The sequence below is a fragment of the Schistocerca americana genome, chromosome 2 (genome assembly GCF_021461395.2).
Source record: "Schistocerca americana isolate TAMUIC-IGC-003095 chromosome 2, iqSchAmer2.1, whole genome shotgun sequence".
Lineage (NCBI taxonomy): Eukaryota > Metazoa > Arthropoda > Insecta > Orthoptera > Acrididae > Schistocerca > Schistocerca americana.
The window spans coordinates 193875040-193898748 of NC_060120.1; the positions used below are offsets into that span (position 1 = coordinate 193875040).

The 23709-nt window shown below is 39.1% G+C and overlaps 1 protein-coding gene across 3 annotated transcripts in view; it reads left to right on the plus strand.

The window, feature by feature from the left end:
- The window catches only part of LOC124595422 (protein SMG8), a 94308-nt gene that overhangs the window by 59552 nt on the left and 11047 nt on the right, over positions 1 to 23709 (plus strand). For all 3 annotated transcript variants that reach the window (XM_047134154.1, XM_047134155.1, XM_047134156.1), the window contains one exon: positions 4243 to 4474. In XM_047134154.1, coding sequence (XP_046990110.1) covers positions 4243 to 4474 — 232 coding nt within the window. The remainder of the gene's footprint in view (positions 1 to 4242; positions 4475 to 23709) is intronic.

The window sequence follows — 23709 nt, forward strand, 5'->3', positions numbered from 1 at the left end:
TTTGAACCTGCTTACTAGATTCAGTTTTCAACTAAAATCTCTCTGCCCTCCTCCCCTCATTCCATAAAGCTTTTTTCTCTCCAGTTTAGGTCTGTAACTTTTCATTAGTTACTTGATCTATCCATGTAATTTCAGCATTCTTCTGTGGTGAAAGGATATTTCAAAAGCTTCAATTCTCTTCTTGTCTGTACCATTTAGCATCCACATTTCTCTTCCATATATGGCTACATTCCAAAAAGAATGACAAGTTTGTTTGTGTGACTATCTTCCACAGCAGGTATGTAAATATTTATTTTATGAATATAAACGCACTTTTTGCTACAATCTGTATTTATTTATATTTCAGATATTTTAAATTAAGGTATCTTCAGTGGAGTGAATGTTTCTTCATTTGTGGTGTAACCTTGGTCAAGTGGTGTAACAGGCAGTGATGGAATTTATACGTTGAAACAACTACTCTTTGTTTATTAATCATGAACTCAACTCAGGACAGCTTTAGAGGACAACAATCCACACTCAAGCACAACTGAAAAGTCCAGCTTGAAGATGTGTAGTGGGTGCCTACAGTGACGAAGTCTGTAATTGTCAGTTATGGTGATGAGCCAGGAGATGCTGAGGATGATGACTGGCATGTACTATGTGGCTGTGTGCTCATGGACTGTCAAGATGCAGATTCGATTGTCAGCCGCAACTGATAAAGGTTCAGTGGCTGATGACCTCGGTAAATGCATGAGATGGCACTGTCTGATTGGTAGCAGCAGCAGCAGCAGGCATTGTGGTCCGAAGCATAGACTCGGGGTGGCTGACGGTCGGTATGGGACCGAGTGGAACTCACTGTCAAGGGACTGAGTGGCGACCTAAGTATCCATCAGCAGAGGAATAATAGGCACGGAACATGTGACCACACAGACACAAATAGATTCCTGCGACCTGAGTGTCCTATATAAGTGTGACTTGTGCCCCCAGATGTTATGGCAGCCTGCAGGAGGGTTGGTGATAAACAGCCCATCAAATCTTCTGTTGACAAACAACCTCCCATAGTGAAGCAGGGGCCATACCCTGCTCACAAAGCATATCTGTGAGTGTGGTGGCCGAATATACAGTAGTCCAGCCCTAGGTGTGCTACAGTTTATCCAGCTGAAATCTGTGTTTCTTCTCATCTGGTCAAAGGTAGATATCACACTGTCACTTCACTTATAAAACATCGACACATTTTCATGTCAAAATCTTTTTGTTTTGTAATTTTAATATTTCTTCAGAAAATTTCTATGGAATACCACTACTGATCTAGCAAGAGCAGAAGATTTTTGTTAAAAGAACTGTGAGCAGCTTCTGTCGTAAAAGAGTTGCACAGTTATCGCCATATCAGTAGTGGTGTTTCATAGCAATTAGCTTATGAAATATGAAAATTACAAAACAAAAGGTTGTGACGTGAAAATGTGTTGCTGTTTTATAAGTGAAGTTGTGGAGTGACCTCTAACCTCTGACCAGTTGAGCGAAAACAAAGATTTCAGCCAGGCTAATGAAGAACTATTAAATACACTGAAGACACCTTAAATTAAAAAGCAAAACAAGCCTCAAACATAACTAAATATAGATTAAAGCAAGTAAAAGGCATTTAAATTTATTAAAACAATGTCCAGAAAAATACTTCCTAACACTTAAATTTATATTCAGTGTTAAAGTATTTTTCTTTTTCAGAACATATTTTGTTGCTGTTGCCAATCTGGTTTTTTATTCATTTATTACTCATACTTGCATCGGTTAATTTATTGCTCACGTAACAAAACTCCTCTGCTGTTTTTAGTGTCTCAGTTGCTAAACTTATTTGCTCAGCATCACCTGACGTAATTTGATTATGCTGTATTAGCCATGATTCATTTTTATTTATGGTTCTCTTGATAATGTCTTTTCAAGGCTCTATCCATTCTGTTTAAATAATCATCCAAGTTTTTTACTGCCTTTGATAGAATTACAATCTCAGGGCAATCCTTAAAGCTTTTATTTCTTCTCTCTGAATTTGTTTTTCGTGTACCACTTTAGTTTTTTTTACTGCTTACTTAACTGAATAAAAAGGAGGTTGAGCTAAAGCCCTTTCTCACTTTCTTCTCAGTTATTGCTTCCTTTCGTGTCCCTCCACTCTTAGAAATTCAGTCTGATTACTGTATACATTGTAGGTAAGCTTTCATTCCCTATATTTTATCCCTGATAACAAAGAATGTATTCCACTCAATATTGTCCCTAGCTCTTTTTTTAAAAAAATGTCTACAAGGGCTATAAATACAGGTTAGCCTTCATGGCTTGCAGTGATTATATAGTTTTCCATTCAAGATTCCACTGAACAGCTTCCTATTTTGTTTCCCCCTCCCCCAAGTCCACATTTTCTACTAATTTTCCTTCTCTTATGTTGTATCTATGAAATTCCAGTCTCCCAGTATTAAATTTTTATCTCTTTCAATTTGAAGAATACTTTGTTTAATCTCTATGTATATATGTTTTCTAACATCTTCTTCTTCCGTGACACAAGTAGACATGCATACTGTTGCTACTGTCATGGGACATTGCTTTGTGTTTGCCTTGGCTGTGGTAACCCATTCACTTGCTGTTCATAGTCCTTTGCCTGCATTTTCATGTTATTGTTCATTATTAGGCCTGCTCTTTCATATAAGTATTAGCTTATCACTCCATAATATTATCACTGAATAATGCATGCTAAAGTTTAAACAGTTGAATGCCAACTCTAAAAAGTTGCAGGTTTTACAAGAATTTCTAAATGTACAAAATTGAGAGCGTATAATTTGGAATGCACAAATTTAACCAGAAACTAGGAAGTATCAGCAAAATTACTGTACTCCAGACCTAGAACCTAGAGAACCATTATACAGGGATACACAGCAGTGTATGGAAAATGTCACTAATGGCTGGAGATGGTTCATTAGATAAGTAATAACTGGTAAATGAAGGAGTGATTACATGTTTGGCTGGAAAGCAGGAAAAAATTCATAGGTAGCAATGTGCATCCAAATATATATCGAGTACCTTGAAAGGACTTCTGGTTAGGTTTGCCAAGAATGAGAATTAAACAGGGCAGTGTTTTCGCTTTGGAATAGAGATCTTTAGTTCTTAAGTGGGAGTCCAAGTATGTTGATATGGAAGCTGAAGTTGTTTGTATTTCAGCATATGAGCACAGTGCTAAGATAACATTGTTGCATATTTGTACAGAGTGGAATAAATGTTCTTACATTTTAACAATGCTGTTAGAGTTTTTTTATGATAAATGATATGGTAGAAATATGGCTTTGGATTGGCCACTACCGTAAGCTAAAAATGAACTTACATTTTCTTGATATGCAAAATAACACTACATCTTTAAACACAATCTCTCAAAAATATATTCAGTTAGCCAAATAATTGTTTATAATGTAGAAAAGCATTTTTATTTGCCATAAACTGTATATGTTACATTTATTCTTGACTAATTTTGTTTGCTTCATCCATCATCAACTGGAAGAAAAATTATAACATCTGTGGGTTTAGAAACACATATTTCTCAAAATTATAACATCTGCTGGTTTAAAAATGCATATTTCTCTTAGAAGGCACGTATGTGCACCAAAGTGTATATTCAAGTTTCTTCTTTGGGAAATATCCATTTTTAAACCAACGGGTGTTATCATTTTTCTTCCAGTTTATGACAGTTGAAATAATCAAAACCATTCAAGAATAAATCTAATATATACAGTTGATGGCAAATAAAAATGCTTTTCTGTAAATATTTCACAGGTGTGTCTAGTTACCCACACAAATTTTTAAACTATCTATAAGATGATGTAATTTAATAATAAAAAAATTCTCTTCACTGAAAATCTCTCATATCACCCTTAACAATTTTAAACACTGAAGTAACATACTTATATTACGAGGTTTTCCTCTGACAGAAGTTGTTAAAAATGTCTTGTAGTATTCTATTCTTTGCTCTAAAGAAAACAGAGTGTCCAGTTTATTTACCCAAAAAAAAAAAAAAAAAAAATTGAGACAGTCTTATTTTTCTGTCAATTTATTTTTTGTTTTGTATATGTAATGTTTTGTTCCTTTGTAGCTGTCAACGAAGAAGTGGGTCATCATGGTTTTCCCTCTTTCTGCTTACCTTCCAAATTTGATATGTGATACACTGGTGTGAAACAATGAAAACTGTGATCATAAATTAAGCTGATGCATTGATACAATGATTCATGTCTGCAGATAAATCTCTGGTACGGCAGCCTTCAACAACAGAATACCTGCCGGGCATGTTACATACTGAGTCACCAGCTGGTTTGTTGCCACAGTTCCCATCTTGGGCCCTGACATGCTTGGGACCAAGCAGCTTGTACTCTCACAACCTAGGTCTGCAAGATCAACAGCAAGCTGGGCTGCTCGGAGGTTCTGCATATCTACTTCCATGGGATGTTACTGTGCGCCTGGAGCATCATAGGTATTGCCACCAATATGGATTATTGATTATATACAGGGTGAACTGGAATTCCACCAAAAAAACTTTCAGAGGTTGTTCAGGTATATCTTCTGAGTATTTTGCTGTAAGGGACCCATGGTTTCTGGCAGCTCGTTATAGAATTATTTCATTTTGTTTGGTTCCTTGACCCACTTAGCTAAATAACTGCATTGCACTGAAAATAGCCCAAGACAGTGCAAATGTCGATGATATGCACTATGTGTCTTGTTTCCATTCACTGGCGGCACCTGCTGTTGACAGTATTAATGCCCCCTTTACCTCATTGTACCCAAGTTTGCGTTCAGTACTGCTTTTTCTGTCTAGGGTTTTGTTTTCCATCAGTGTTAACTGTGCATTAACAGTGATACACAGCAGTACTATGGACATGTTTCCTATGAAGAGTATGGGTTCACTGAATGCATTGGAAGAGCAATATAGTGACATTATACTGAGCTGTCACAACAGCAACACCAGTCACATCAGCTATACATAGCTATGTGAAACAAAATCCTGATTTTTGTGTTGTGTATTTTGGTGATTACATATTACATGCTTTTTCACTGTTGTGAAGGTTTCTTGTCAGAAACAATGGTAACAGTGGTAACAAACTACATTACTATTCTGTAAAGAGCCACCAGATGCTTTGGGTTTCTTACACCAAAAGGCTCACAAAGTAACCCTGTACAAGCTCAGAGTGTTTGTTGATAGATTTCTGGTTGACCCAGTATACAGAAAGCTCATATCATATATTACTACTTTCTATGGAAACTACTGTTAGAAGAAATTTTATCATCAGTTTTTGTGTCCATTGCAAGATGGATAATATGAGATAATACCTATGTTGTGTGCTATCTTTGAAGAAATGCTTTTATTGCTGATTTTTATGTGATGGCCATTAGACTGTGGTTCAAGGCATGATTCTTTGTCTTACATTTCATCTTCCAGTGCTAGAGACATTATCACAATCTTTAATGACTTGGAAAGTAGTTACAGTCTCAGACAAACTGAGCAAGCTGAACGTTTTATATGTATCCATGCAATGGTTGGATTGTGATGTCATCAGACTGCTGCCTAAGATCACTTAGTCATGCCGACATAAGTTATTGAGCTTGTAATGGGCAGGAGTTACTGCTGTTTGTTTTATTTTGCAACAATGCCTACAAATTTTCAAATTTCAATCATTCTTTTTTTGTTAAAGCCATTTTTGGGTTTTCGAATTTACAATATATGACCTCTGTGTACATCATAGTGCAGTACTGATTAGAGCTTGCTAAAATCACAGTATCAGAGAAACAAATTTGGTGGTTCCCTCATCCCAATGCATGATCTGATACTGCTGATATACCCATATGGTCCAAGCAAGAATTACTTTTCTGTTCGTTAAGCAGGTTCTAATGCTTCTTTTTGTATTTTCTATGTACACCTGACTGTAAGTCAACGGGATTTTATATACTTCTGCTGTGGCAAGCAGGAGACATAGGTCCATTGCAATGTTCAAATATTCGCACACCTTTCTTGTTCATTTAAACATTGTATCAAATCTGTGTTTTTGGAGTACTCTGCTGATGCGGTCAGTTACAGTTTTTACCAATGGAAGGAAATTTTTCTCTTTAATTGGTTCATTTTCAGTAGAGACCTTATAGGATGTAGTGCTTTATTTATCTCTTTCTCAGAGTAGGCATTTCTTCTGAAGGCATTTCTTAAATGATGAGGCTCATCTTTCAAGTACTGTGGTTCACAGATTCATTTCACCTGGTTGCGACACTCCCCTTGCCTGTAGTTGACTATGCACTCAGTTTTTCGTATCTTGAAGTCTCGTGTCTTGATGAACTGAAAAGGTATTCTGGAAACTGATACTATGAAGGATAGTGCCAAATGATGTACAGCACATGATAGATGAATTTTAAAAGTGGTTCATTCCACTTTATCTGCACCATAACATTGTTGGTGGCCAGTTACGGTTTTACAAATAACAGTTTATACAGGTAAAGAGACACACATCTCTTCCTTCACACACACCTCTGGAAGAGAACTCTCCCACTCATTAATCAGATCCAAGGTACTTGTTGAATTTCACAGCAGTGTAATATGAAGTGACAGGAATATGAAATTAATGGTGCAAACAATATAGTTTGCAGTGTGTCTACCAGAAATAGTAACACTGCCCAGTAAATAGTGTTTGTGGAATGTTAGCACTTTGAAGTTACAAGTCTATTATTTCCCACAAGATGCTACAGATAAAAGAACTTTCATGGCTGTAGACTCTTTACATTAATTGACGTATTTGTGGCAAATATGAATACTGGTGGTGGACCTTTTGTACATAGATATCACTCATGTGATTACCTATCACGAACTTAATATGTGATTTGATGTCTGTGTGCTGGCTGGCCACAGACTCTAAGGTACAGAAATGTTTTCCAGTTACTTCCTGGCTGCAGACTCTCACAAGCTTAATAGAGAGATGTTACATCATTGCTTGCCAGATTGTAACGTGATCCATCATGGATGTGACACTCAGTTACTCACCAGTCACAGATTGACTATTTTTGGGAAAGGTTTGCTATTTAAAGACAGGTGTAAGAGTATGATGCGATTTCTGAAACTACTTAATGCTTTGAAAATCAGTTAGGTTAGATTTTACTCTTCTGTATGGACTCTAAGAATTCATTATTATTTGGTTTATGAACAAATGTATCAGATTAACTTCGTAAATTGTAAAAGTATATAGAACATTATTATTCTTTTGTCACCTAAAACCACCTATTTATGAGTATGGCTTCCATTTGAAATAAATCTTTTATGATCCCAAATTATTCAAAATCTTAGTTAATGACAGAATTAATTAGTGAAAGGAGTTATCTGATTCAGAAAAAATAGCAACAAAAATATATCATCGAAGTTCTGAATCTTGTGTGCATTAAAATGAAATAGGCAATTGAAATTTTGAGGATCTGGACTGTTAATGTATGTTATAATGCAAGTTAAGTTATATCTGATAATTTAAGCTATGTTCTCAGAAAGCTGGGATTGTCTGCTTTTGGATGTGTGGTAACAGTCCTCCTATGCTACCAATTAGCTCAAAACGTTTTTAATTGTATGATGATGTCATAACTTCAATTAGCTGTAAGTTTTAATTGCTCTGGATTCTAGCAAAACAAGCTGCATCATTGTAATCAGGATTAAACAATTGAAATATAAGGTTAAATGAAATTTTGAATTTTCATTGCCATACAATGATGCACCTTCTTAGAAATTTCTTCTTCAAACTAAGGGCTGTGTTCGATATTAGTAGACTTCTCTTGGGCAAGAATGCACCTCTTGCCAGTGCTAGTCTGCTTTTTATGTCCTCCTTGTTCCATCCATCCTTGCCTAGGTGGCAAAATTTCTTATCTTCGTCTACTCCGCGACCTGCAATTCTGATGTAAAGTTTCTCTCTGATCTTGTTTCTGCTACTTCCCATTAGTTTCATCTTTCTTCAATTTACTCTCAATCCATATTCTGTACTCATTACACTGTCCATTCCATTCAGTGGTTCCTGTAATTATTCTTCATTTTCAATGAGGACAGCAATGTCATCAGCAAACCTTATCATTGATATCCCTTCGCCTTGAATTGTAATCCCATTTGTGAACCTTTCTTTTATTTCCATCTAAATTAGATATAGATTCCATTCTGTATTAGATATAGAATGAAAAAGTGAAAACATTTTAGTTATTCCTGGGAGCAGAAAATGGAACAGATCTTTTGATAACTCCTCTTGTCTGCTTTAGATGGTGATTGGAATTTCTGTATGGGTATCTATCTGTGTATTGATACAGTGTTTAAACCAACAGAAAAGTTGTGTGAATGTCTGAACACTGCAAGGGATCTATGTGTAAATTAAGATTTCATTTTGTGCGCGTACATCTACACTCTGCAAAACACTGTGAAGTGCATGGCAGATGATATGTCCCATTGTACCAGTTGTTAGGGCTTTTTTCTCATTCCATTCACGTTTGGAACATGGGAAGAATGAAATGCCTTTGTGTGTGGTGAAATTAATCTAACCTTGTCATCACCACTCCTATGGGAGTGTTTTGTAGGGGACGGTAGCAGATCCCTAGAGTCATAATTTAAAGCTGGTTATTGAAACTTTAAGTAGCCATCTCGTGATAGATTTTGTCTACCTTCAAGCATGACAGTTCAGTTTCTTCAGCATCTCTACGACATTCTCCCATGGCTTAAACAAACCTGTGACTATTATTGCTGCTTTTCTCTGTGTATGTTCAATATCACTGTTAGTTCTGTTTGGTACAGGTCCCACACACATGAGCCACATTCTGGGGTGGACTGTATGTCATTTACAACCAATCTTCCTTGTAGATTGACTGCATTTCCATAGTATTCAACAAATAAACTGCAGTAGAACCAAAATTAATGGTCGCTTTTGGGAACAGGTGGTGGTTGGAATGCTAAAAAGGTCGGATATTCAGAGGAGAATGAAAGTAGAGCTCAAAATTATGTAATAAATCAAAGTAAAAAATTACATCCTTAATAAAGAGAAATGTAAACAGAAAATTTTAGACACCTAAAATCTATTTTAAAAAGTGTGTGTGTGTGTGTGTGTGTGTGTGTGTGTGTGTATGTGTGTGTGTGTGTGTGTGTGTGTATTTTTTTATTATTATTATTATTATTTTTTTTGGGGGGGGGGCTGCATCATGCCACTTTTTTTACTCACAATATGTCCATAGCTGTAGTGGTTGGCTGTTGTTCCAAATATTTGAGGTCAGTTTCAAATGCATCCTCTGCTGCAGAGTGGATGATCTCCAACATTTTTCTGTTGCAAAACAAAATCGATGATCTGATCATCTTCAGATTCTTCAAACAGCACCAATGTTGCCACAGTTTCCAGCCTTTCCTCCACATCAGCATACTGGATATAATTCTGAAGAGTTTGAAAATCAGTGACTAAACCAGCAGTGTCTGACTCATTAGTTCTGGAAGTTCTTACTTTTGGTTTAGGATATTACAAATTTTCTTCCATGCTTTTTGTAGAGTGGTTTTTTTGAGTTCTTCCCAAGCATGAGCAACTGTGTGAATTCTGTCTTTTATGTCAAGGCTTTTCATTGCTCCAAAAAGATCCCAGCCCTCTTGTGTTTTCTCCAATAAAGGGCTGACGTAATTCCTCCTGCAATGTCATTTTAACCACTCAGTAAAAGTCTGTTCCATTAGTTGCATTATTGAAGTCACTTTGGGGGCAGGGGGGCAGGGAAGGGGGGCAGTAATGTAGCTTTTTTGTAACCTCGTTGAAAATCAGACTTAGTGGGGTGGCTAGGGGCATTGTCTAGCATTACAGTTGCATGGGATAGTAGGTTTCTTTGTTTCAAGTGTTTTTAGAAGCTGGACCAAATCCACCAAAAAAAGACTCTTTAAAAGAATTACATTTCATCTAAGCACTTTTTTTAGCTTGGTAATAAATGAGAAGTGCTGATGTGTTTATGTTTTTGATGGCTTATAGTTTCTTAGATTTGCCAATTTCAAACAACAGCAATTTATGGTCATCACTTGTGTTGCTGTATGTTGCAGTGGTCAGCCTGTCCTTTGCTAGTTTCATGTCTGTGACTGTTTCATTCTTTCAGGCAAGAGTTTTTTGAGGGAGTATTTTTTAGTTTAGCCCAGTCTTGTCAATTTTGTATAATTGATCAGCTACCAGTTAATTTTTTGAGACTGTTTTATTCAAATTTGTGAACAAACTCCACACCCGCAATGGTAACTTTTTCACATGAAGTAGCTACTTGGCTAACTCTGTGACAATTTTTTCACCAGTAAAGCCAACCTTCACATGCTTGGAATTTGTCTTTTTCGTCCCCCCAGTTTTTGGTTCAACTGAATAGTTTCTCTTTTGTGATAGGGTCTGAACCATGAACCATGGATCTTTCTGTTATTGGGGAGGCTTGCATGCCGAAGCAATACCGATAGCCGTACTGTAGGTGCAACCACAATGGAGGGGTATCTGTTGAGAGGTGGACAAATGTGTGGTTCCTGAATGGGGGCAGTAGCCTTTTCAATGGTTGCAGGGGCAATAATCTGGCTGATTGACTGATCTGACCTTGTAACATCAACCAAAACAGCCTTGCTGTGCTGGTACAGTGAACAGCTGTAAGCAAGGGAAGCTATAGCCGTAATTTTTCCCGAGGGAATTCAGCTCTACTGTATGGTTAAATGATGATGGCATCCTCTTGGGTAAAATATTCCAGAGGTAAAATAGTCTCCCATTTGGATCTCCGGGCAGGGACTACCCAGGAGGACATCGTTATCAGGAGAAACAAAACTGGCATTCTACAGATCAGAGCTTGGAATTTCAGATCCCTTAATCAGGCAGGTAGGTTAGAAAATTTGAAAAGGGAAATAGATAGGCTAAAGTTAGATATAGTGGGAATTAGTGAAGTTTGTTGGCAGGAGGAACAGGGCTTCTGGTCAGGTGAATGCAGGGTTGTAAATACAAAATCAAATAGGGGTAAATCAGGAGTAGGTTTAATAATGAATAAAAAAATAGGAATGCGGGTAAGGTACTATGAACAGCATAGTGAATGCATTATTGTAGCCAAGGTAGACACGAAGCCCATATCCATCACAGTAGTACCAGTTTATATGTCAACTAGCTCTGTGGACAAGTTGGAGATTGAGGAAATGTATGTTGAGATAAAACAAATTATTCAGATAGTTAAGTGAGATGAAAATTTAATAGTCATGGGGGACTGAAATTAGATAGTAGGAGAAGGAAGAGAAGGAAAAGTAGTAGGTGTTTATGGACTGGTGGGAAGGAACGAAAGAGGAAGCTGACTGGTAGAATTTTACATAGAGCATAATTTAATCATAGCTAACACTTGGTTTTATAATGGTTAGACAGATTTTGGAACCAGAGGTTGTAGAGAGTTTCAGAGGGAGCATTAGGGAATTATTGATAAAAACAGGGGAAAGGAATACAATGAAAAAGAATGGATAGCTTTGAGAGATGAAATAGTGATGGTCGCAGAGGATCAACTAGGTAAAAAGACGAGGGCTAGCAGAAGTCCTTGGGTAACACAAGATGTATTGAATTTAATCGATGAAGGGAAAAAATATAAAATTGCAATGAATGAAGCAGGCAAAAGGGAATATATACATCTAAAAAATGAAACCAACAGGAAATGCAAAACGGCTAAACAGGAATGGATGTAGGACAAATGTAAGGATGTGAAAGCATATATCACTAAGGGTAAGACAGATGGTGCCTACAGGAAAATTAAAGAGACCTTTAGAGAGAACAGAACCACCTGTATGAATATCAAGAGCTCAGATGAAAAACCAGTCCTAAGCAAAGCAGGGAAAGCAGAAAGGTGGACAGAGTATATAGAGGGTCTATACAAGGGAGATGTACTTCAGGGCAGTATTATGGAAATGGAAGAGTATGTAGATCATGATGAGAAGGGAGTATGATACTGCATGAAGAGTTTGACAAAACACTGAAAGACTTAAGTAAAAACAAAGCCCTGGGAGTAGACAACATTCCATTAGAGCTAATGATAGTCTTGGAAGAGCCAACTATGACAAAACTCTTCCGTCTGATGAGCAAGATGTATGAGGCAGGTTAAATATCTTCAGACTTCAAGAAGAATATAAGAATTCCAATTTCAAAGAAAGCAAGTGCTAACAGATGTGAAAATTACCAAATTATCTGTTTAATAAATCATGGTTACAAAATACTATCACAAATTCTTTACAGAAGAATGGAAAAACTGGTAGAAGCCAACCTCTAGGAAGATCAGTTTGGATTCAGGAGAAGTGTAGAAAAACAGGAAGCAATACTGACCCTATGCCTTCTCATAGAAGATGGTTTAAGGAACAGCAAACCTATGTTTATAGCATTTGTAGACTTACAGAAAGCTTTTGACAATGTTGACAGGAATGCTTTGTTTCACATTCTAAATGTGGCAGGGCTAAAATGCAGTGAGCAGAAGGCTATTTACGATTTGTACAGAAACAAGATGGCAGTTGTAAGAGTCGAGGGGCACGAAAAGGTAGTGGTTGAGAAGGGAGTGAGACAGGGTTGTAGCCTATCCCTGATGTTATTCAATCTGTATATTGACCAAGCAGTAAAGGAAAGGAAAGAAAAATTTGGAATAGGAATTAAAGTCCAGAGAGAAGAAATAAAAACTTTGAGGTTTGCTGATGACATTATAATTCTGTCAGGGACAGCAAAGGAATTGGAAGAGCAGTTGAACAAAATGGACAGTTCAATTTTATCCATATTTTGCAGCTTACAATGTGACTGTATTCACAACATTGGAGGTATGAATTAAACAACGCCTTCAGTCACAACTTTTTCGTGTTTTATTAACTACACAATGCATTTCGGACCCTGTGGGTCCATTGTCAGGTGTACTTTGTTTTAATACATGTTTTATTTCTTCTCCTGAACAAGGTGAAATGCATATTCCTGTCACGAAAAGGTTTAATGTTGTTGTTGTTGTTGTGGTCTTCAGTCCTGAGACTGGTTTGATGCAGCTCTCCATGCTACTCTATCCTGTGCAAGCTTTTTCATCTCCCAGTACCTACTGCAACCTACATCCTTCTGAATCTGCTTAGTGTATTCATCTCTTGGTCTCCCTCTATGATTTTTACCCTCCACGCTGCCCTCCAATACTAAATTGGTGATCCCTTGATGCCTCAGAACATGTCCTACCAACCGATCCCTTCTTCTGGTCAAGTTGTGCCACAAACTTCTCTTCTCCCCAATCCTATTCAATACTTCCCCATTAGTTATGTGATCTACCCATCTAATCTTCAGCATTCTTCTGTAGCACCACATTTCGAAAGCTTCTATTCTCTTCTTGTCCAAACTATTTATCGTCCATGTTTCACTTCCATACATGGCTACACTCCATGCGAATACTTTCAGAAATGACTTCCTGACACTTAAATCTATACTGGATGTTAACAAATTTCTCTTCTTCAGAAACGCTTTCCTTGCCATTGCCAGCCTACATTTTATATCCTCTCTACTTCTACCATCATCAGTTATTTTGCTCCCCAAATAGCAAAACTCCTTTACTACTTTAAGTGTCTCATTTCCTAATCTAATACCCTCAACATCACCCGACTTAATTCGACTACATTCCATTATCTTCGTTTTGCTTTTGTTGATGTTCATCTCATATCCTCCCTTCAAGACACCATCCATTCCGTTCAACTGCTCTTCCAAGTCCTTTGCTGTCTCTGACAGAATTACAATGTCATCGGCGAACCTCAAAGTTTTTATTTCTTCTCCATGGACTTTAATACCTACTCCGAATTTTTCTTTTGTTTCCTTTACTGCTTGCTCAATATACAGATTGAACAACATCGGGGAGAGGCTACAACCCTGTCTTACTCCCTTCCCAACCACTGCTTCCCTTTCATGTCCCTCGACTCTTATAACTGCCATCTGGTTTCTGTACAAATTGTAAATAGTCTTTCGCTCCCTGTGTTTTACCCCTGCCACCTTTAGAATTTGAAAGAGAGTATTCCAGTCAACATTGTCAAAAGCTTTCTCTAAGTCTACAAATGCTAGAAACGTAGGTTTGCCTTTCCTTAATCTTTCTTCTAAGATAAGTCGTAAGGTCAGTATTGCCTCACGTGTTCCAGTGTTTCTACGGAATCCAAACTGATCTTCCCCGAGGTTGGCTTCTACTAGTTTTTCCATTCGTCTGTAAAGAATTCGTGTTAGTATTTTGCAGCTGTGACTTATTAAGCTGATAGTTCGGTAATTTTCACATCTGTCAACACCTGCTTTCTTTGGGATTGGAATTATTATATTCTTCTTGAAGTCTGAGGGTATTTCGCCTGTTTCATACATCTTGCTCACCAGATGGTAGAGTTTTGTCAGGACTGGCTCTCCCACGGCCGTCAGTAGTTCCAATGGAATATTGTCTACTCCGGGGGCCTTGTTTCGACTCAGGTCTTTCAGTGCTCTGTCAAACTCTTCACGCAGTATCATATCTCCCATTTCATCTTCATCTACATCCTCTTCCATTTCCATAATATTGTCCTCAAGTACATCGCCCTTGTATAGACCCTCTATATACTCCTTCCACCTTTCTGCTTTCCCTTCTTTGCTTAGAACTGGGTTTCCATCTGAGCTCTTGATATTCATACAAGTCGTTCTCTTATCTCCAAAGGACTCTTTAATTTTCCTGTAGGCGGTATCTATCTTACCCCTAGTGAGACAGGCCTCTACATCCTTACATTTGTCCTCTAGCCATCCCTGCTTAGCCATTTTGCACTTCCTGTCGATCTCATTTTTGAGACGTTTGTATTCCTTTTTGCCTGTTTCACTTACTGCATTTTTATATTTTCTCCTTTCATCAATTAAATTCAATATTTCTTCTGTTACCCAAGGATTTCTACTAGCCCTCGTCTTTTTACCTACTTGATCCTCTGCTGCCTTCACTACTTCGTCCCTCAAAGCTACCCATTCTTCTTCTACTGTATTTATTTCCCCCATTCCTGTCAATTGCTCCCTTATGCTCTCCCTGAATCTCTGTACAACCTCTGGTTCTTTTAGTTTATCCAGGTCCCATCTCCTTAAATTCCCACCTTTTTGCAGTTTCTTCAGTTTTAATCTACAGGTCATAACCAATAGATTGTGGTCAGAGTCCACATCTGCCCCTGGAAATGTCTTACAATTTAAAACCTGGTTCCTAAATCTCTGTCTTACCATTATATAATCTATCTGATACCTTTTAGTATCTCCAGGGTTCTTCCATGTATACAACCTTCTTTCATGATTCTTAAACCAAGTGTTAGTTATGATTATGTTGTGCTCTGTGCAAAATTCGACCAGGCGGCTTCCTCTTTCATTTCTGTCCCCCAGTCCATATTCACCTACTATGTTTCCTTCTCTCCCTTTTCCTACACTTGAATTCCAGTCACCCATGACTATTAAATTTTCGTCTCCCTTCACAATCTGAATAATTTCTTTTATTTCATCATACATTTCTTCAATTTCTTCGTCATCTGCAGAGCTAGTTGGCATATAAACTTGTACTACTGTAGTAGGCGTGGGCTTCGTATCTATCTTGGCCACAATAATGCGTTCACTATGCTGTTTGTAGTAGCTTACCCGCATTCCTATTTTCCTATTCATTATTAAACCTACTCCTGCATTACCCCTATTTGATTTTGTGTTTATAACCCTGTAGTCACCTGACCAGAAGTCTTGTTCCTCCTGCCACCGAACTTCACTAATTCCCACTATATCTAACTTCAACCTATCCATTTCCCTTTTTAAATTTTCTAACCTACCTGCCCGATTAAGGGACCTGACATTCCATGCTCCGATCCGCAGAACGCCAGTTTTCTTTCTCCTGATAACGACGTCCTCTTGAGTAGTCCCTGCCCGGGGATCCGAATGGGGGACTATTTTACCTCCGGAATATTTTACCCAAGAGGACGCCATCATCATTTAACCATACAGTAAAGCTGCATGCCCTAGGGAAAAATTACGGCTGTAGTTTCCCCTTGCTTTCAGCCGTTCGCAGTACCAGCACAGCAAGGCCGTTTTGGTTATTGTTACAAGGCCAGATCAGTCAATCATCCAGACTGTTGCCCTTGCAACTACTGAAAAGGCTGCTGCCCCTCTTCAGGAACCACACGTTTGTCTGGCCTCTCAACAGATACCCCTCCGTTGTGGTTGCACCTACGGTACGGCTATCTGTATCGCTGAGGCACGCAAGCCTCCCCACCAACGGCAAGGTCCATGGTTCATGGGGGGGGTTTAATGTTAGGTTATGAATTTCATAAGTCAAATGCAGAAAATATGTGCCAAATAGTGGAAAATGAACACTGTAAACTTACCACATAATCCAAGGAAAGAATTTTCAACGTTTTAGTACTGAAATGTTTACTGGTACTAAAATGTACAAATACATACAAAACATTACAAATAATCTCAAAGAAAATTATTTATTGAGAAAAGGTCACCATAGATTCACCAAATATCATTCTTGTGAAACACAACTAGCTCTTCACACACACAAAGTAATGAGTGTGATCAACAGGGGATCTCAAGTTGATTCCATATTTCTGGACACCATTCACCACAACTGACTGCTAATTAAATTGCACGCCCATGGAATATCCCCCCAGTTGTCTAACTGGATTCACAATTTTCTGCCATAATGTTCACAGTTCATAGAAACTGATGAAAAGTCATTGAGTAAGACAGAAGTTATATCTAGTGTTCTCCAAGGAAGTGTTGGAGGCTGTCTGCTGTTCCTAATCTATATAAATGATTAAGGATAAAATCCAAGTAGCCCTCACAGATTGTTTGCAGATGATGCTGTCATTTACAATCTTTTAAAAATCGTCTACTGATCAAAACCAACTGCAGTATAATTTAGACAAGATATATGTAAAGTGTGAAAAGCTGCAGTTGACTCTGAATAATGAAAAGTCATCCAAATGAGTACTAAAAGAAATCTACAAAATTTCAGTTATACGATAAATCACTCAAATCTAAAGGCTGTGAATTCAACTCAATACTTAGGGATTACAGTTACTGATAACTTACATTGGAACCATCACAAAGATAATGTTGTAAGGAAAGCAAACCAAAGACTGTGTTTTATTGGCAGAACACTTAAAAGATGCAACACGTCTACTAAAGAGACTGCCTACACTGTGCTTGTCCTTCCTCTTGTGGTGTATTGCTGCACATCAGATAGGATTGATAGAGGACATCAAAAAAGTCCAAAGAAGGGAAGTTCATTTTGTGTTATCACAAAATAGGGGAGAGACTGTCACAGGTGTGATATGCGAGTTGGGTGGCAATCATTAAAATAAAGATGTTGTCATTGCCACAGGACCTTCTTATGAAGTTTGAATCACTACCTTTTTTCCTCTGAATATGAAAATATTTTGTTGATGCTTGCCTACCTAGGGATAAATGATAATTGTAATACTCAGAGCATCAAGGAAACGCAGTGCACCACCGTCTTCTCTACATTCTCACTTGCCGCAAACGAAATAGATGCCTTGGCCACAGCGTCTGCAGAAAGCCCACCCACACTGATCTTTACTTGTTTACCATCAGCCTTCATCACCTGGCACAGAACCACACTGCTTTACAAACATTGGTGCATTGTGCAAGAATGATATCAGATGCTGATGACCTGCCACATGAACTGAGCCACCTACACAAGGTCTTCAGGAACAGTGGCTATAATGTCAATCAAATAAATGAAGTAATTTCAAGCAAGACTCATAAGGCCACTGACAAGGACCAGGAGAAGAAACTTGCTGTATTACCTTTCTGTGGCTCTGTGTCAGGTAAGATAAGCTGACTGCTGAAACAACACAAGGTCAAATCAATGTTCAGGCCTCCGACCAAAATCAGTCAGTTACTAAGACAAGTTAAAGACGCAACAGGTCTCAGAATGCCTTGGGTTTACAAGATACTTTGTGAATGTGGCCAGTCTTATATTGGACAAACAGTAAGCACTGGAACAATGCAGGAAGAAGCATGAGCGGTTTTATCACCTATGCTATCCTGAGGAACCTGCTTTGGCTGAGTATGTGTTAGGAAATGGACACCGGATAAAGTTTGACGAAACATCCATGATGGCTCACACAGGTGGCTTCTGGGATTGTGTAATTAAAGAAGGCATTGAAATAAAAATCACCAATAAAACCCTAAATAGAGATGGTGCAGCATGATGTGGGATCCTGTGATCACACGGTTGAAGCAGGTGTTTTGAATGATGCATCAACATTTGCCCACGTATGGCAATGCTGCAGGCACCAGTGACGTTACAGTCCTTCAAGTAGTGTATGTAAGGAGTGTACCAGCAGCCCACTGGTAGTCATATCCCTTGACAGTGGCCAAGGAATGCTTGGCCGAAAGCCTGTGTAATTTTAATTATTTGACACAGTTGGAAACCCAAGAATTTTTTATTCAAGTGAACTGAGATTTCTCTGAAGTTTTTGGTTACATCAAGAGATTAGTTTGCTGGGTGATAGAAGGGTCCAATTATTCTATGCCCACCCCTGATACTGAGTTTTGCCCAAAAAGTCTCACATACAGCTTCAATTTCTATCTTGATGGATTTGAGTTTGTCTGCTGTGACAAATATGCCATCTCCATTTCTCATTTGCCTATCCTTTTGATATACATTTAAATTTTCCCCAAAAATCTCACTGCTATCAATATCAGGTATCAACCAGCTTTCTGTAGCTAGTATACGTGAGCTTCACTGATTTTCATAAGCACTTGTGTCCATGGGAAACTTCTCTTGTTCATCCTGTAAATACTCTCTTAATAGTGTACTTGAATCAGCATTTATGATTCTGTGGAATAGTACTGTTCCCTTGTCAGTTAAACCTGATTGATGGGGTTCTATATTGCTGCCATTTGACCATTATGGTTATATAAACCATCTATTATAGGATTCACAGCTATTTCATTATAGATATTTTGATTTATAAATAAATTATCAGTCGCTGTTGCACTGTGCTCTTATTCTTAGACTTATGACCTAAGATGTTGAGTCCCATAGTGCTCAGAGCCATTTGAACCATTTGAATCTTATTCTTATTGGGACGTTTCAGTGGGACGAAACAAGAGTATGGACATCAGTAACTCTAGATGCTCTTCATCAAAGCCATCCTTTATGAAAACAATTTTAAAATCTCCACATACAACCGTTTCCCATTTATTTGTGCTAAGTCTGCAACATCTGTAGAAATATTTTGAGATCTTTAAGTTTTCTGTAGTGATATGAGGAAGTCATCTCTCTTGTGTAACAGACTTATTGCATTTTGATAGAAAAGTATAAATTTATTATGATTGTTACCAATTGTCTCATCCATGTTGCCATTTTTGTTTTTCTGCCTATTGGGAAACAATTGTATGTGGAGATTGTAAAATTGACAACTCCATCTTTGAAAAACATTAACCCTAAAAAGGTCAACTGAAATTATTGAAAATCACAAAGATTGGGCAAGTAGTGCCCTGGTTACACTGAAGGCTTTTGGAAATTAGATTTACAAGTAACCTCTTACCAGAAATATTCAGACACAGGACATGCCGTGTGAGGGACAACACATCAGACACATTCACATGTGATCATGCCACTCTGCTGAGCAGCTCCTAATGCTTTGCTTTTACATCTTCAGCGGAAAACGTCATCCAGGAGTTGTCCAATGACACAGTAATGTGAATAGCATTCCCAGCGATCTCCCTGATGTCATCCTAAATTTCGTAGCGGAGGTTCTGGTCCAAACACCCCCAATCACTATATGATTTTCTTTAGCAACATCTTTTCCCAGAGAGCTGAAATCACAGATGACATTGGTGATCACTGCATTTCACATAAAAGTGTTAGTTACATAATATTAATTACCTAGGAACCCCCCTCCCCCCAGGGGCAACAGTCTGGATGATTGACTGATCTGGCCTTGTAACACTAACCAAAACAGCCTTGCTGTGCTGGTACTGCGAACGGCTGAAAGCAAGGGGAAACTACAGCCGTAATTTTTCCCTAGGGCATGCAGCTTTACTGTATGGTTAAATGATGATGGCGTCCTCTTGGGTAAAATATTCCGGAGGTAAAATAGTCCCCCATTCGGATCCCCGGGCAGGGACTACTCAAGAGGACGTCGTTATCAGGAGAAAGAAAACTGGCGTTCTGCGGATCGGAGCATGGAATGTCAGGTCCCTTAATCGGGCAGGTAGGTTAGAAAATTTAAAAAGGGAAATGGATGGGTTGAAGTTAGATATAGTGGGAATTAGTGAAGTTCAGTGGCAGGAGGAACAAGACTTTTGGTCAGGTAAATACAGGGTTATAAATACAAAATCAAATAGGGGTAATGCAGGAGTAGGTTTAATAATGAATAAAAAAATAGGAGTGCGGGTAAGCTACTACAGACAGCATAGTGAACGCATTATTGTGGCCAAAATAGCCAAAATAGACACGAAGCCCACACTTACTACAATAGTACGAGTTTATATGCCAACTAGCTCTGCAGATGATGAAGAAATTGTTGAATTGTATGATGAGATAAAAGAAATTATTCAGGTAGTGAAGGGAGACGAAAATTTAATAGTCATGGGTGACTGGAATTCGAGAGTAGGAAAAGGGAGAGAAGGAAACATAGTAGATGAATATGGATTGGGGGAAAGAAATGAAAGAGGAAGCCATCTGGTAGAATTTTGCACAGTGCATAACTTAATCATAGCTAACACTTGGTTCAAGAATCATAAAGGAAGGTTGTACACGTAGGAGAATCCTGGAAATACTAGAAGGTATCAGATAGATTAAGACAGAGATTTAGGAACCAGATATGTCTGCTTGTGTCTGTGTATGTGCGGATGGATATGTGTGTGTGTGCGAGTGTATACCTGTCCTTTTTTCCCCCTTGCGGATGGATATGTGTGTGTATGCGAGTGTATACCTGTCCATTTTTCCCCCTAAGGTAAGTCTTTCCGCTCCCGGGATTGGAATGACTCCTTACCCTCTCCCTTAAGACCCACAGCCTTTCGTCTTTCCCTCTCCTTCCCTCTTTCCTGATGAAGCAACCATTGGTTGCAAAAGCTTGAATTTTGTGTGTATGTTTGTGTTCGTTTGTGTGTCTATCAACCTGCCAGCGCTATATATATAATCACACACTCACTGTAAACACTAGCACATCATTACACAATAAAGATGACCAGCATCAGAAGCTACTCATAGTGAAAATTAATGGGGAGAACCAGGATTCCATGAAGAATTTTGGCAAAAACTTCCATCTCTACTTATAAGGTCACTTGCTAATTTCATTTTAACTGCTTTCTTAATAACACTATCCCCATAGCTGGAAGTGCATACCAGAATCTCCATGTTGTTATATTCTGGACGATGACTGGTGCCAAGATAGTGTTCTGCAATAGCAGAGTTGCTCAGCTGTTGTAAACATGTATCATTTTTATGCTCAGTACACTGTCCTGATAATGTGACCAAGGTATGATATGCCACAACCTCAGGGAATATGGTAGACACCCACTGCATGAAAACCAAGATAATCCTTTATGGAACCTAAAAGTACCCTAATCTTAAGATGGTGGTCGAAAAATACGTTTCACATAATATTTCCACAAAATACGAACATTCCTGTTGGAAATGCTCTCTGCTTAAGACAAAAAGGCCATAAACTTTGGTGCCACCTTGGTATTATCGTTACATACGTGGTGCATGTTTGGCTGACAGTGCAACACATGTCTGATCTCTCTTTCAATATAACCATTCTGATAAAAGGTGACCTCAAGATGGGCTAACTCAACTGAGAAACTCTCAGGTTCTGATATGACGTGAGCCCTGTGAACCAAGTATGAAGTACCCCTTCATGCTGACCCAGATGGTGGTAAGTTCAGCCTACAGATAACAAGTCAGCATGAGCAGGCTTTCTATAAATGGCATTTCCCAACATACGATCAGCCTTTCTCCAGACCAACACACCAAGGAAGGGGTGAGTCATTCTTTTCCACCACCATCCTGAAACAGTTATTCGGATGGATTGAATTCAGATGTTCTAAAAACTCATTCAAATGATCATTGCCATGAGATCAAAAAATAAAAGTATCATCTACTTATCTGAAGAAACACGCAGGTTTGAAAGCCACTGACTCCAAGGCACGTTCCTTGAAGTCTTCCCTAAATGAATTGTCAATAATAGGTGACAATGGGCTTCTCATTGCAACTCCATCTCTCTACATATAGCACTGGTCATTGAATAAAAAGTAAGTGGAAGTCAACACATGTCGAAATAGGTTCATAAATTCAACACCAAACCTGACTTCAATTAAAAGTAATGAATCAGACAGAGGAACATGGGTGAAGAAAGAGACCAAATTGAAACTTACCGGAATGTCAGAATCATTCAAATACATTCCCCCTAATCGACATAAGAAATCCACCAAGTTCTTAATGTGATGCTCATACTGACCTACTATTGGGTGCAAGAGAGTAGCAAGGTGTATTGCTACATAGTGTGTTAGAGAACCAATTTTATTCAAAATTGGTCTAAGAGGAACTCCTTCCTCATGGATCTTCAAGGGCATATAACCTGAGGGGGGCCAGCACAGTAAGAATTAAGGCTCCCGATAGCCTCCTGTGACAATGAGCTTTTCTTCACGATGCTGTTAGTCTTTCTCTCAACACTTTTTGTGGGGTCAGATTTGACTTTACATACACTCGTGGAAATTGAAATAAGAACACCGTGAATTCATTGTCCCAGGAAGGGAAAACTTTATTGACACATTCCTGGGGTCAGATACATCACATGATCACACTGACAGAACCACAGGCACATAGACACAGGCAACAGAGCATGCACAATGTCGGCACTAGTACAGTGTATATCCACCTTTCGCAGCAATGCAGGCTGCTATTCTCCCCTGGAGACGATCGTAGTGATGCTGGATGTAGTCCTGTGGAACGGCTTGCCATGCCATTTCCACCTGGCGCCTCAGTTGGACCAGCGTTCGTGCTGGACGTGCAGACCGCGTGAGACGACGCTTCATCCAGTCCCAAACATGCTCAATGGGGGACAGATCCGGAGATCTTGCTGGCCAGGGTAGTTGACTTCCACCTTCTAGAGCACGTTGGGTGGCACGGGATACATGCGGACGTGCATTGTCCTGTTGGAACAGCACGTTCCCTTGCCGGTCTAGGAATGGTAGAACGATGGGTTCGATGACGGTTTGGATGTACCGTGCACTATTCAGTGTCCCCTCGACGATCACCAGTGGTGTACGGCCAGTGTAGGAGATGGCTCCCCACACCATGAGGCCGGGTGTTGGCCCTGTGTGCCTCGGTCGTATGCAGTCCTGATTGTGGCACTCACCTGCACGGCGCCAAACACGCATACGACCATCATTGGCACCAAGGCAGAAGCGACTCTCATCGCTGAAGACGACACGTCTCCATTCGTCCCTCCATTCACGCCTGTCGCGACACCACTGGAGGCGGGCTGCACGATGTTGGGGCGTGAGCGGAAGACGGCCTAACGGTGTGCGGGACCATAGCCCAGCTTCATGGAGACGGTTGCGAATGGTCCTCGCCGATACCCCAGGAGCAACAGTGTCCCTAATTTGCTGGGAAGTGGCGGTGCGGTCCCCTACGGCACTGCGTAGGATCCTACGGTCTTGGCGTGCATCCGTGCGTCGCTGCGGTCCGGTC